We start from the raw sequence: 13797 nt of genomic DNA, 5'->3' as shown, positions 1-13797 counted from the left end.
TTGAGCCGCACTAACCACAGACGCGCTAAAACGCCGGGAAGTTGCAGCCGTCAAGGACGGAAAGAACACACCGAGTTAAGATCTGCTGATTATGATTTGCGAGACGATCACACTCTTCCTCTGGGGAACTGTTTCAGGTGGCCTATTGAAGAAGTGGATCCTCCAAAGCGAACGCGTATTTGAATTCCTCAAGCATTACACAACTTGTGAGTGTGTGGGACAGGCACGTGCCGCAGTTCGAAAACCATCTTCAGTGGTACCTCAGCTGCCCAGCAGCATGTTTATCAACCCAGGAGTGCACGAGAGGGACCCTCGATGCTCAAGCCTCACGTCGTGCGATAGGGCTGACATTACAGTGGATGATCGGCGCAGATGTGCGGAGCCACTGATGCAGGCTGCGCGGCACGGTACATCAGCTGAATCAGCACGCTTCTTCAATGCGACGCGCAGAGATCCCTCTGTTCAGGCCAAGTGAATGTGCGCGGTCGCCAGCGTCCAGGGGGATCAAGCGCATGCAGGCGACGCGACGCTTGAATGTAGGCGCGAGCTGCGAAACGTTGTCAAGAAACAATGGAGCGTGGAAGACAGCACCCGAGCGGCGGGTCGTGGTGATGAGTTCGCGGCGGAGAATTTACAGCTGAGGCAAGATCGTCGGAGATGCTCCCAGGATTCCGGATGGCTAACGCAGCGCTCCAGAAGCCAGCGACTGCGATCTTTGGCAAAGAAGGTTGCCGCGACATGCGGCGACCAAACCTTGGTTTCAATCTCAAGAGCTTTGGCGCAAGGTGCAACGGCCGACCAAAGCTACCATGTCTGTGTGGAGGCACGGCGCGCGGGAAGGGTGCGGCGGCGTGCCCGGAGCAGCGCAGGCCAGGGGAATGTGCCCGTCTGCGACGGCGGCGCGGTGGAGAGGGCAGCACATCTCTCGTCTTTTCGTCATAGTCATGGCCCGGAATAGCCTGGGTTGAGCGTTGTCGTTCGGTGTCTGGCCCTGAGTCAGCGCTGGCGGACACGGCCACGGCTGGCAGATTGGCATGCGCGCAGCCTCGCGTGAGCATGGCGGTGAGCGTGCTACACCAGGAGGGCTGCCAGCACAACATCCGACAAGTCTGGAGCACTTGGACGACTGGCCTGCAGGGCAGCAGGCTGTCAGGTGCGTGTATGCGAGCACCGCATGAGCTATCTAGAGCCTGGCTAAGCATGGGCCAGCCCACCAGCACCGCCAACCCCGAACACGCTGCACCGCGGGAGACAGGGGACAATCACCTGGATCCGGCGCCACATCGCGCTTGCTCGTGAGGGGATGCCTGCTTCGGCCGGGCGCCCGCCAGCACTGCGAAAAGCAACGGGCACTTAAGTGAGCACGGTCGGCAGCACAGCACGCATTCGTTCATGTTGTCGTCGCATCCTCCAAGCCAGCAATTCACCAGCCCGTCGCCCTCGGCGCCTCCTGTGACGCACTGCCTTGCCCAGCCCACGGCCTGCGTGAGACCCGTGCGCGCTTACCTCCAGTCCACCAACCCGCAACTGCAACCTGCATACAAAGAAGGACCGCCCGCGCCACCTTGCTTCTGCACCAGCTCGCCGTCGCCGACCCTCTTTACATTCAGTACCGCCTGGCCGCGCCGGGTCTTCCAAGCCTCATCTTTTCTCATTGCCCCCAGATACAGACATATAGACACGCGCATTCCGCCGTGCTGCTCGCTTCGGGTCAAGCTACCAAGCCAAGCTCTGCATACCGGGAATCCATCCATGACCCGCTTTCATCTCGCGCTCCGTACTGCATACAAGACCCAGTCCCGCCGCAAGCGATCCTTCTCCCCGATCATTGCCGTAAATTCTGGTCCCTTCTCTCAAGCAGCGAAATAAGTGTCGCTGTTTACCAATTCAACATGCCCTCCACCATGGACCCTACCGGAGAGACCCAGCCGGCTTCCCGTTCGCGGAGAGCCGAGCAATCAGAGCGACAGAACAGCAATTCAAGCTCGCAATCAACACCGCCTAGCTATGGATATCACAACACTTTTCACACGCACGCAGCCCCAGTGCTGGCAGCTCCGCCATCTTACCAAAATGCAAACAGCACCAAGACGCTCACGTGGGCGTACACCAAGCATCTTGAAGAGGCGAACGAGCTCTGGAACAACACATCACCTCCACCCTATGACTGCACTGTATTTCAAAGCGGCGTTATGGGAATGAAGCAAGAGCTGACAGCCATCTTCCAAGTGTCGAGGTCAAGAGAGTGGCACGATGTTTACGTGGTGCTGGAAGGAACACAGCTCAAGCTCCACCGCATAAAATCACCCAGTCTCCTCAGCAAGAACAAATCGCCAACACCAGGGCGCTTGATCCGCTCATTCACGCTGCAGCACTCCGAAATCGGTGTGGCGTCGGATTTCAAAAAGACCGCGCTGACCCCAAAATCTCCGTTCGCACACCTGGTTCCGGCCTCCGCGCGTCACAAATTATATGAAACTGACCCTCATCTTTTTGAACCGGTCCGCGAACATGTCGTCCGGTTGCGTCTGGAGACGGAACAGTTCCTGCTTTGCGCCAGCAGCCAAGAAGAGATGCTTGACTGGACAGAGAAGCTGTGTGCAGCAATTGATATCAGCCAACCATTGGAAGATCGGAGTGAGCCCCGTTACCGCAGCTTGCCCAGACGAAGTCGCCGACAGCGCGTCCTCGACGGATCGCGTCTCGGCGAAAACCTCGACAACTTGTCCAGCCTGGAAGCCGGTCGCCGTATAATTGCAGAGCAGGAGGAGATCATTCGACAGCTCTATCCTCACCTTGCAGCAGAACCCGGCGCTCCTCAGCTACCGGAGCTAGATCTACCCAGTGCGCCGACAGATGCTGATCGAGAAGAATTCGACGCAGATGATGTGCGCTTTCCTTCACAGCGGCCCCGAAGCGCTTCGCTGAGCCGAATTGTGTCCAACGAGGGTGATTCCGCCCCCGAGGACCGCCCAACGACCAGGGACATGTATCCGGACCCGAAAGACGCGCCCGTCGTTCGACCGAGCCAGTCGCAAGCTCTCCGTTACCGAAGGCGGTGCGCGCCCGCGCTTCTTGCTTGCTCTCCGCGGGTGAGCGACGTTGTAATGTGCGGCGGCGAACGTGTGCGCATCAACACAAAAGAGAATGTCTTGGTCATGTACACATCACACCCTCCCCGGTACGACGCGCATAATTTCCCGAAGGCCAAACGGGCACCGAAGGTCCCCAAGTCCGTCCCTGCTCCCATCCTTGTGGAAAGGCCCTCATCCCCTCTCCGTGGCGTGAGCGACACTTCCGTCGAATCGTTCGGCTACGACCTGTCGTCGACGTCCTCCGACTCGGCCGCCGAAGAAACTCGCGTTGGTGCTCCCTCCGAGCCGCCCTCGCCAACCGCACTCACCCAGGCCAAGGCCGATGCAACGCGCCAGCTTGTCTCCATGGGCAAGCACAGGCGCAGCGGCGACGAGGTCAGGGAGCACAGCATGAGCGCAATGGCTCTCGGCGTCGCGGGCCTGATGGTGTAATCACCTCACCGCAAAGCACCTTTTCTTTCACAAACAACATTTTCTTTTGTGAGCATGGAACGGCGTCCCTACTTTTACATATAGACACTCATTGGCGGCGTTTTCCTACGGCACATTTGCAGGCGTTTTTATCGAGGCATCAGCGCGTAAGGCGCGGTTTTCATAATAGTCAGTCTAGTCACGAGATACCCATTTGCACATTTTGGAGCCATGTGCGTGCCGAATGTCTGTATATAGATACAGGGTATTGGTAGTGTGCGGTGGATGGGGAATACGGAATGTATAGGCAGCGAGGTTCGCCTGTGGCTGCTTTTGCTCAAAACTTGTTCCAGATGCGCCCTTCGTTCCGTGGTTCACGCTCTCAGATTTCGCATGTCACCTGTCACAACTCACAGACTCATACCACGGTCCATCTCACTGCACCAAAGAACCGCACGCCGCGATGTCATCTCGCTTGGTGAACGGTGAGTAAGCGGGTGTGTACCTTGGTGCTGGGATTCTCGTCTTGCACTACATTCCAGCCCAGTACCTGACCCAAGCCCGCGACGCTGGGTGCGGACGAGACAATGCGCATTCCATCGACTCCGATCCCAAACCACACCCATGGCATTCTTACAACTTCCGCTTGCGGAACAGGGCGGCTCTGAACGCAGAACACGCAGGTAGTGACAAGAGGATGAGCCATGGGTCAAGGTACTGTGGCGTACGGCGGAGATGCTTGGCCCTAAGGTCTGTGGCTGCAGTGGTGGTATGGCGCACCGGCACCACCCGGATCGACTTGCGTAGAGTGTCGATCTGGGGAGGGATGGTCTAGACATATCACGTGATTCCAATCAGCCCGCCCGGAGATGGAAGGCTGCCCTGGCGTCGAGGAATCGGCGCGGATGAGGCTGTTGGTGCCGGAACTGTCTGGGTAGATCGATCAGACGGGGTAGATCGAGGTGGGCTGCACCTGCGATTAGGGGAAGAGATGCGGGAGGCAGGCGCCATGTGGCGGTAGACCTGCCGTCTCCGAAAGTCAATCTTCGGTTGCCATGGACAACATTCATTCAAGTTCCTGCGATGGCGGAACGAAGTCCTGCAACTACTTCATTACAGGCATCGTGTAGCTAGCGGAGACGCCGGCGCGCCTCGTCGAGACAATGCAGCTCCTGCACTCCTAGAGTTGGAGTTTCGCATGGCAGGATTCCAGTGGCTGTTGGTAAATTGGGAAGTGCAGCAGACGTGTCTGGAGCCGGAGCCTGGATTTGATCTGTGGCAACGCTGTGCGACGTGGCGCATGCGAGATCTCCGTGTCTCCTCGCAAGCTCCCTCCATCGCGAGCGCTGCTGCATGCTTTCTATATTGCGCGGACTATTGGAAGACCTCGCGTAGGCAATACATAGTAGGAGCGAGCGCGTGTGCGGGACTCGGGATATGCGCTCGTTCCAAATACTTGCAGTATGGTCTGAGAGTTGCAGCGTATACGGGGGAGATAAGGGCGATAAGGATTCCTCACCGATACGGTCGCGCTGACACCTGGCGAGTGCAGACATGTACCTGTCTCGCACCTCCAACCTCTATCCATATCTCAGGCACGCGTGGGCCGCCTGTTCACTTTCCAGCCGATACATTCTTCCCTTCACTTCTCTGCGTGTCGCCCTCTCCCGACACCTCGTCCATCGCTACCGCGCCTCCGTCTCCAGATCAGCACCCCACACACACGAGGCGGATAAACAACCCTGCGGCGCGTGTTCGCGTGCTCGTGGTGCATGGTTTTGTGGGTCGCGGGCGGTTGCGGTCTGGAACGCGAGTGGTCTAGAACAGCAAGGGCGATGGAGGGGTATCTGAAGGTCAGCCTTATGGAAATGAGGGCGAAGAAGTCGGAATGGACATGAGATGGAGGCGAGCTTTGGCGCGCACGTGTTGAGGAGGTCTGCAGACCCAGTAACAGTGAAGATCCTACGGTTGTTGCAAGACGCGCATGTTAACGTTCTTGCATTGTCTCCGAGCTGCTCTGCTTCTCGAGCGTAACGACGGCAAACTCCTTACGCTCAAGATCGAAGCAATCATTCCAGGACACTATTCTGGACCACTTTGATTCCTCCGAAAGGCATCACTGACGGCTTGTGCAATGTGCCAGTTCGCTCGGGTCTTCGGATGGACATCTTCATGAATCGCAACGTGTAGTTGGTAATCGAGACGCTGCCATCGCTATTGCGCGTCACATCGCCATCGTATCTCGGATCGTCACCTGGACCAGTGGCGATCTGACCTGATGCAATGCCCTTGGCCACATCGCAGTTCACGGTATCCAACGGCTCGCTACTGTCCACAGGCTGAGTTACACTGCAAATCCCGCTGTTATAAGTGGGTGAAGACTGGTCCGATGGTGCTTCTTCTCGTTGTGGAGCCATGCGTAAGCCCTCGCCCTTCTTGGGAATATCATCATAGCCATCATCGAGAAGGCTTCTGTTGCCTGATCGGACTCCGACTTGAGCGTCTCCTTGAACCCCCTCTCGTAGAACCACTTTCGATGATAAATGTTGCCCAGGCCCTCGAGGTTGACGTGTACTACCTTGGGATATGACAGCCCGGCGTCGTATCGTCGAATGGCGAAGTCAATCTGGTCGTTAACAGGTGTAGAAAGCTCGTTTAGCTAGTTCCGCAACCACGTCGTCAGATTCTCGCCAGCGTAGAAGGGCTCTTGGAAGTTGCTACCATCGCAGACCTTGTCTGCGACCTCAAAGAATCTGGGGCAAGACGTCCAGTACACGATGGAACGCTGTTCGTATGCTTTAGCATGGATCTTTTCAAAAATGCCATGCACCAACTCCTGGACAGAGTTCGCGTCCACTCCGGCTTTGGCCTTTTTATTGCCATTCTGATAACCGATATAACCCGGGATTCAGTGGCTGACAATGTCGCCTTGAGATACCCGAAAACAGCGCATGGTATAGGTTGTCGCATAATCACACTCGGAAAGTCGGGTGCAGATGTCACGATACTCTCCGGGCGCTGAATCATCGGTAGTGGAACGTGGCCCAGGCCTGGTCTAGCGCCACCCGAAATGCCTAGCCATTGGACCGCAATAAGGAGATTAGCCTACGCCGACGATGCAGCTACCGTAAGGTTGAGCGACACGGGAGCCTCAAGACTTCTGGATCATCTCCTCTGCAGCATGGTGCAGAATGCTGAGGTGTACTTTCATCTCTGCAATACGCCTGCCTGGATCAGAGCCCGCCTCCATGCTTGGGTGCGTCCGTTCGAGCGGCTGCGGTTCGTCAAGTCGAAAATTATTTCAAGAATCAATTACTGGCTGGCTGGGACCTTGTTGGGCATAAGCATTCGCTACGGGGAATACGAGCCAATTTGGGCGAGGAATGTTGACATGGAAGAACGACTGCCAAGGTAAGCTGTGACGATCTCTTGGTTGAGTGATAGATCACATCTTGTTAGGCGGCGGCTACCTTTGCATAATTTTTACATCTGTTGCTGCGTTACCTCATAGGATTAGTGTTGCTTGCGCTAAATCTGCACCTCCTAGAAGTTTTCGGGACGAGCATCACACCACCTAGGTTGTGAGTATTATGGACACATCAACGCATGGCAATCACGCCACTCACTTTCCTGAGCTGATAGTGAATGAACTGTATTTGCACTCATTGCAGATGGTGCGCTACTCGTGCCATCTGGAACTCGAATAAATCTTGCACTTCCCAGCTCCCTTCTAACCTTTCTCGTTTACCGCATTTCCCAAAACATTATTCTCTCTTAGCTTATATCAGATATGGTAATCTACGACCCATTCAGTGACTTGAGTAGCTCTTGTGAGTCCAGTGAATATGTAGATAGCCGTTCTCGGGCGAATGCTGTTGTGAGTCGATTTTGAAAGAGGAAGAGGAAGGAACTCAACATGATACAGTCGTTCAATATTGATAACAGCGGGACCGCGAAACTGCACCTTATCGGCCCGGGCAAGGGGGCTACGGATTTGATCGAGTACGGATGCCTTTTCACGCTACTTCGTAACGAGTCCTTCGCTGACAATGCAGTATCGTCTTCGTACACCAAATTGGAGGTGACCCCAAGAGTAGTTGGCAATCTCCCGATTCGCCTAGTTTCTCCTGGGCAGTACACACCTCGAAGGCCATTCCCGAAGCACGGGTTTGGTCTTTTGGTTACCCAATGGGCAATAAGATCATCTTGGAAAACCTAGCTCAGGACTTGGCGCAGCAACTTTGTTCCTTGAGAATAAAAGACCGTGAAGTTAGTTGGTCACTCGGATGACTTGCGCGTGTTGACCTCTGGTAGGCCGGCGTTATCTCCAGCACAGACATACCCAAGATAGTCTTCGTCGCCGCCGGTATTGGAGGTGTCATCGTAAAAAAGGTTGCGTGGGATTCGTCAAAGATACGATAAGCGTTGACACGTCTACAGACTTTGTTATGGTGCAAAATCATTCGCGATGCTTCAAAGATGTCGATCTGGGAGGGCTGTGTTGGCATCGTATTTCTTGGCTGTCCCCATGGCAAGAACCAAGATGCTTACCGACCTTGGGCGCGCGCTCATGGAATGTTGATCGATCGTTTCAAGGACATAGCACCAGAAAACCGAGGACAGTGTCTGGACGTCGACAATGAGCGTATCGTAGATGACATGGAAGACATCAACAATGAGTATCTCGAGATCTTCCCTGAAGTCCCGCCATCTCTATCCGTGATAAACGAGGATGCTGGCCTGGATCCTCTTGTGCGTTCACCAGTCCTAATCACAGCTTGACATAAAATGACTCACTATTTAGGCTCCGCAAAGGGACAATGGGATTTTCCCAGTGGTCAGAGAAGGGACCGACAACTTCAAGATCACGAGACACCAAGTGCGCTGGTATGCTTTCGCAGACCCAGAGGATAGCGTGCTTCAATTGATTCTAGAAAAGATCAGACAATGGATATCAAGCCCCATGAAGCCAAGGGAGTCGGGATTACGTCTACTGAGTCTGGGTAATGAGCAGAGATGTTTACGTTGTATACTATACTAACAAGACTTTTAGATGGGGGCGGTATAAGAGGTTTATGTAGCCTCATGATTCTAGACAGGATCATGGAGGAAGTCCAGAGGGTGGAAAACTCAGATACTGACGGTGCATCTATCCGTACGTGCTTACCGTGCGACTACTTTGAGCTCGCAGGGGGTACAAGCACCGGGGGGTATGTGGCACCCGCTTTCACTGAGGTTCTGCATGTACTAAAAGTCGGGTACAGATTGATTGCGATCATGCTCTTTCGTTTGGTTAGCATGGATACTCTGGCTAAGATCATACATCACTAATTTCGATCTAGCGTATGGACACCAAGACTGCGATTCACGAATACAAGACTCTCGCGCCAAAGATTTTCCGTGGGTCCGTATCAGTACTGATGAAATATGCGTTCAATGGATTCATTTTCGATGGGAAGACCCTCGAAAATGAGGTAAAAGAGATGGTGAAGGGAAGGATAAGCAGAGGTGAAGCCCAAGCCTTGTCTGGTGACATTCGTGACGCGCCATTGCGACCAACCATTGAATCACTCAGGCACTTGGAGCAAGGAAAGATGTAAGGCGAGCATGGCATCTCCAAAGTCTTGCTAATTAGGTGGCAGGTTTGTGAGTGCAGTTCTACGGCCCAACAATGAGCCTTGCCGCCTGAGGAACTACTGGCCGAGAGATACACGTCCACGTTTCGGTGGTTGTACCATCTGGGAAGCTGCTCGCGCGACCTCTGCCGCACCATTTTACTTTCCACCAGCCTTCATCTCCGACATGGAGTTCTGGGATGGCGGAGTCCAGAACAACAACCCAATCGACGAAGTGGATGCTGAACGACGCGACCTATGGCCTTTGCGAAAGATTTCTTGCATCATAAGCATCGGCACGGGAAAGTCGTCCAAAGTCAAGTCAACTGGGCTTCTGGCGCTGCGGACTTTTAAAGCACTGCTCGACAATCTAACCAACACAGAGATTCGCCATCAAGCTTTCATTGAAAAAGCGAAGTCTGAACGGATTGATTACTTCCGATTCAATCCGACCACTGGGAATGAAATTATTGGACTCGCTGACTATCAGCTCATGGGGAAGCTTGAAAGCTTCACTGAGCAGTATCTTGAGACCCCAGAGACACAGCAAGAACTCAAAAAGTGCGCAGAGCTGCTGGTGAAGAGGACGTATCACTGAATGAGGGCTTGGGGACGGCCAACTGGTTGTTTGTGCCAGTCAAGCGACGTGAAATCTATGCTAGCCTAATCACTGATAATTTTCCACACTGAATGGGAAGTTCAAGGAGTGATGGTTTACTTCAATGAATGACTATGGTCGGTGATTGCATAAAAGCCCTTTGATATAGGCTGTAGACCCTTCTTGAGAGCTGGTACTGCCGTAGTGACATCCACGTCAATCAAGAACAGCGAGGGAAGAGGCCCCAATGGGTAGTGCACTTTACCAAGTGACGTCTTGCTGTCTGGCTTCCCATCCTGGAAAATATGTCTCCAGTGTTGGAATCAGTTTCTACTTTATCTTTGGTCTGATTGGCTGTCTGCGACCAGACACTGTCATGACGATATGCATGGGCGCTTGTGGCCGTCTGAGCACTGGTATCGAACGTGGCCTCTGGATCTGCATTGCGGTAGTCTTCAACACGCTTCTGCGAGTGAAGCTTTGATCCTCCCATTTTTGGGAAGAAAGGAAGTTTATTGGAAAAGGTTGAGAATCCGTAGGGTTTGAAATACAAAGACAAGAGTGCAGGTCTGGGTTGCAAGGTGAAGGTCGCAAAGAACCGATGATGGTGATGCAGGAGTAAGACTAAAAGCAGCCATACTTATAGTCTTCCGTAGGAAATTGGCTAATTGCTTACCCAACATATGAAAGATCCAGGTGGACGATTTGTGCTTGTTATTGCGCAATGAACCACCCAGATCCTCGGCATAGTGTCGATTTGACCCCCTCTCGTGATCTCCAAAGCAAACACTTTTGCACTTTTAGCACGGTTGGTCTATGGCTTGTTATCTGAAAGCCAACTCACCTGATGTCGTAGCATTTTGAGTGTCATAAGACTTTTGTAGCAAGACCCGGGAACAAAGAATCGACATGTCGCTGGATGTTCCCATGAAGATCTGGACAGCCGTAATGACAGTGTCTGCACGCCTTTTTGCATAGTAAAAGGAACTTCACCAGATTTCCTAACTTCTGGACTATCTGTGAAGGATATGGCATGAATATATTTGGTTGAGCTCCTAGCTATACGTATCAATCTAACACGACGGATTCCACGTTCGCCAGACTGTGAACCGGGATGTGGCTAGTTCATACCCAAGATCTCTGATTGGAATCCGAGCCTATTACTGTTTGCGACCGTTCATTTTATGCAATTCTTTTCCATCTCGAACTGCACATCGAGTCTTCTCCCTACAACTAATATGCACATCTAGCCCCCATCCAATCAAGCACCACAGATAACATAATGACTCAGCTCTCACAATGAATAATCGGTAATCATTCTCTCAATGTTTCGCCGGCAGATTATTAGGTTCATCTAATGTTCTAAGCCGCTGGGAAGCGTTGTCTGACTGAGCCAGCTTCCAACTGATACTGGAGTATCAACAACAAGCCGCTGCTCGAAACCGATCATTACGCGAGAGATAAAAAGCCGTGGTTTCCACTGAGACTGCCTGCAGCATGTGAAAACAAGGCGTGGCACGAGACGACAAACGATTTTCATTCTCCGAGATTACTGGGATACCCACCGGAAGCTTGGCTCGACTCCTCGTCTAGGCTAGCACTGCAATTCTTAGCGCGGACGAGCATGTGAGGTGGGGATGAGGCTGAGAACTGCAGCCCAGCTGTGACAACCAATCGATAATCTATCAAGGCCACTGCGATCCGTACCGCCGACGAGCAGGGGTCGCAACGCTCTAAACTGACCGAGTGCGCAAGTAGCCTAGATCAAACCACGCATCTCGCTGTATCTGAATCTCACAGTCCACAAGCAAAGTACCTTTCCTATACATGTCTTTTCAGGCAACGATCTCGCGAGGAACATCTGTATTGTGACAATGATTCAATCGTTTCGTGACGACCACACGCAGCCAGGCACACGGCCACCGCGTGAGCTTGAATGTGCAAGGCAGACTCCAACCGAGCTTGGCTCGACTGCCCGCAGAGACTGGAGATTGTAATACAGAGCGGCCTTGACGCCCCGCCATGCGGAGCAGGCATTACGCAATAGGCAAGAGGTCACCGCGGGACAACACTGCAATTCTTAGCGCCGACGAGCAGGTGAGGTGAGGTGAGGCTGAGGCTGAGGCTAAGAGTAGAATCAACAGTCCAGTCGGCAATGCTTCTGCTTCGTTTTCCGCCGGCGGAAATGTGCAAGCAAGACAAGCGAGCGTGGCAGCAGCACTGCAAGTCTTAGCGCCGACGAGGACGCGCAGGCCTGGGTATAAAGCTTTGAAACAAGTGCTTCGGACTGACTGTGCCAGGCGAGAGTGCGGAGTTGTGTCGGAGTCCCGCAACTTGGTAGCCCAGTTACGTGTCTCTTCTGGACATTGCGGAGAAAGGTCCACGGATAGGCTCTGAGCTGTAGAAGCAGTACGTTCCATTGTATTGGACTTTTGTCCCCTCCAGCTAACCGTGCCGCAATGGTAATCACTTCCAAACGTGGCCTCGGCAGTCGGTAGTAGAGTGGGGCCTGGTAACACGGGCTTACCACGAGCAAACAACACTGCAATTCTTAGCCCCGACGAGGACGCGGCCGCAAGGCTGGGAAGCTTCGGTTAGTCAGCCGGGTCAAACGATGCTATTGAGCCGCATCTCAATCTTCCGACCACGAGAGTTGCCAACTCTATACAGGCATGTTCAGAAAAGCCTCACGAAAGAAACCTGCGCTGTGGCAGTCTTCTACATATCCCATGACGCCGCGCACCCGTCTATAGATGCATATATACAAAATACCATTACCAAAAACACCTCCTCTCTCCATTAGACCGCACATCTCCACGCCTCCCAAACGCCCCAACAATGACACGCCGCCCCGACCACAACACAGACATGGAAGATCCCATGACTCCCGCCCCAGATGTCAAACATGCCTCTGGTCCGCTCGTTCCTCCACGCCCACCGCTCCGGCCACCGACTCACGAAAAACACGACGCCTAGCGCATACCAGCACCCCTCGGCCGCCCACCACTTCACCCCGCACTCGTGCCACCCCCGGCTCACGCCGTGCACGTACATGCCGTGGAACGTCGGACCCAGACCGGACAGCACGGTCAGGACGAACGCCGTCGTGCGGTGCGGGCGGTACTGCATGCCCTGCAGCGAGGGGTGCAGGACGAGGAGGGCGGATGTGGCGGTTAGGGTGGTGATCATGGTCCAGTAGAGGCGCTGCTCGAAGGGATGGTTGTAGAAGCCGACGTAGATCCCCGATATGAATGATGCCAGGATGAGCGTAAGGATGCCGGTGAAATCGAGCAGCAGACAGGACAGGGAGACGGCGTCGGAGTGGTTGCACAGGGTGTGGAAGTTTGCCGAGGCGCTGAAGGTGAAGAGCGCGGCGATGGGGGTGAGGGTAAGCATGAAGCGGTCGAGCCAGGGGGCGTCGGCGTAGGCGTCTGAGATGTTGAGTTGGAGGAGCGGGAGGGAGAAGGCGAGGACGAGCGCTGGGATGAGGTGGGTGTAGATGTTTGCGGTTTCGTTGTGCAGGTGGGCTAGCGATTGGATGGATTTGGCGACGCTGTGGGAGGGCGGACGGTAGGAGGCTGTTATGAAGGGGGAGGCTTCGATGCGATACCAGTCGGGCAGCTCGTTGTAGGTGAGCAGGCGCTGGGGAGCGTCATCTTCGGTGCTGGCTTTGGATGGCTTGCGGCCCTTGGAGGGCTTGCGGAAGAGGAGGAGGGGCAGGCGCAAGGCGATGGCTAGCGACGCCATGGTTGCTGCGCGGGAGTGCCCGTAAAGTATCCAGGATCCGGAATCTGGGGTCGAACGTCGTACAACCTCAACCCGACCCTTTTCACATAAAGTCGCAAAACTTGGAAGAAAAAGGGTCGAAAAAAAGGCAGCTAGCGCAGGGGATCGGGCGCATAGATATAAAATGAGAGCAATGAGAGCCGCGAGCCGAGCGGCACCCCCTCAATGGTGGATCAAATTTTTCGCGAGGGGCAATATGCTCGCGCTGCAATCGATCGCGAGCCGGCGGCGGCACCGTTCTCGGCTGGTGGGACCAAAAGTTCGCGGCATGGCATGCAGAAGTTGGGCGCGC

The 13797-nt window shown here is 54.2% G+C and overlaps 6 protein-coding genes across 6 annotated transcripts; 3 read left to right on the top strand and 3 right to left on the bottom strand.

Moving 5' to 3' along the window:
- Nucleotides 1-517: 517 nt before the first annotated feature.
- CC84DRAFT_610478 (uncharacterized protein) lies at nucleotides 518-1147 on the bottom strand. The gene has a single exon (XM_018186880.1). It carries the CDS (start codon nucleotides 1098-1100, stop codon nucleotides 561-563), a length of 540 nt encoding a protein of 179 aa, XP_018037017.1. The 5' UTR covers nucleotides 1101-1147; the 3' UTR covers nucleotides 518-560.
- Nucleotides 1148-1892: 745 nt separating this feature from the next.
- CC84DRAFT_1215696 (uncharacterized protein) lies at nucleotides 1893-3527 on the top strand (the record flags this gene model as incomplete). Its single annotated transcript, XM_018182737.1, has 1 exon — nucleotides 1893-3527. One exon carries the CDS (start codon nucleotides 1893-1895, stop codon nucleotides 3525-3527), a length of 1635 nt encoding a protein of 544 aa, XP_018037016.1.
- Nucleotides 3528-6576: 3049 nt separating this feature from the next.
- CC84DRAFT_1174601 (uncharacterized protein) lies at nucleotides 6577-7084 on the top strand (the record flags this gene model as incomplete). The annotated part of the gene is made up of 2 exons (XM_018180104.1): nucleotides 6577-6917; nucleotides 7018-7084. 2 exons carry the CDS (start codon nucleotides 6577-6579, stop codon nucleotides 7082-7084), a joined length of 408 nt encoding a protein of 135 aa, XP_018037015.1.
- Nucleotides 7085-7422: 338 nt separating this feature from the next.
- Nucleotides 7423-9719, top strand: CC84DRAFT_1215695 (FabD/lysophospholipase-like protein; the record flags this gene model as incomplete). Its single annotated transcript, XM_018182736.1, has 9 exons — nucleotides 7423-7508; nucleotides 7562-7775; nucleotides 7821-7889; nucleotides 7947-8258; nucleotides 8311-8509; nucleotides 8560-8716; nucleotides 8771-8798; nucleotides 8849-9102; nucleotides 9149-9719. The coding sequence occupies 9 exons, from the start codon at nucleotides 7423-7425 to the stop codon at nucleotides 9717-9719; spliced, it is 1890 nt and encodes a 629-aa protein (XP_018037014.1).
- A 1739-nt stretch (nucleotides 9720-11458) lies between these two features.
- CC84DRAFT_610313 (uncharacterized protein) lies at nucleotides 11459-11858 on the bottom strand. The gene has a single exon (XM_018186879.1). The coding sequence runs from the start codon at nucleotides 11754-11756 to the stop codon at nucleotides 11541-11543; it is 216 nt and encodes a 71-aa protein (XP_018037013.1). The 5' UTR covers nucleotides 11757-11858; the 3' UTR covers nucleotides 11459-11540.
- Nucleotides 11859-12404: 546 nt separating this feature from the next.
- CC84DRAFT_1162995 (HlyIII-domain-containing protein) lies at nucleotides 12405-13757 on the bottom strand. Its single transcript, XM_018178148.1, has one exon. It carries the CDS (start codon nucleotides 13464-13466, stop codon nucleotides 12519-12521), a length of 948 nt encoding a protein of 315 aa, XP_018037012.1. The 5' UTR covers nucleotides 13467-13757; the 3' UTR covers nucleotides 12405-12518.
- Nucleotides 13758-13797: the final 40 nt, after the last annotated feature.

Source organism: Paraphaeosphaeria sporulosa (genome assembly GCF_001642045.1).
Source record: "Paraphaeosphaeria sporulosa strain AP3s5-JAC2a unplaced genomic scaffold CC84scaffold_4, whole genome shotgun sequence".
In the NCBI taxonomy this organism is placed as follows: Eukaryota; Fungi; Ascomycota; class Dothideomycetes; order Pleosporales; family Didymosphaeriaceae; genus Paraphaeosphaeria; species Paraphaeosphaeria sporulosa.
Note: the sequence above shows the minus strand (reverse complement) of the source record. Positions and strands in the feature narration are given on the sequence as shown.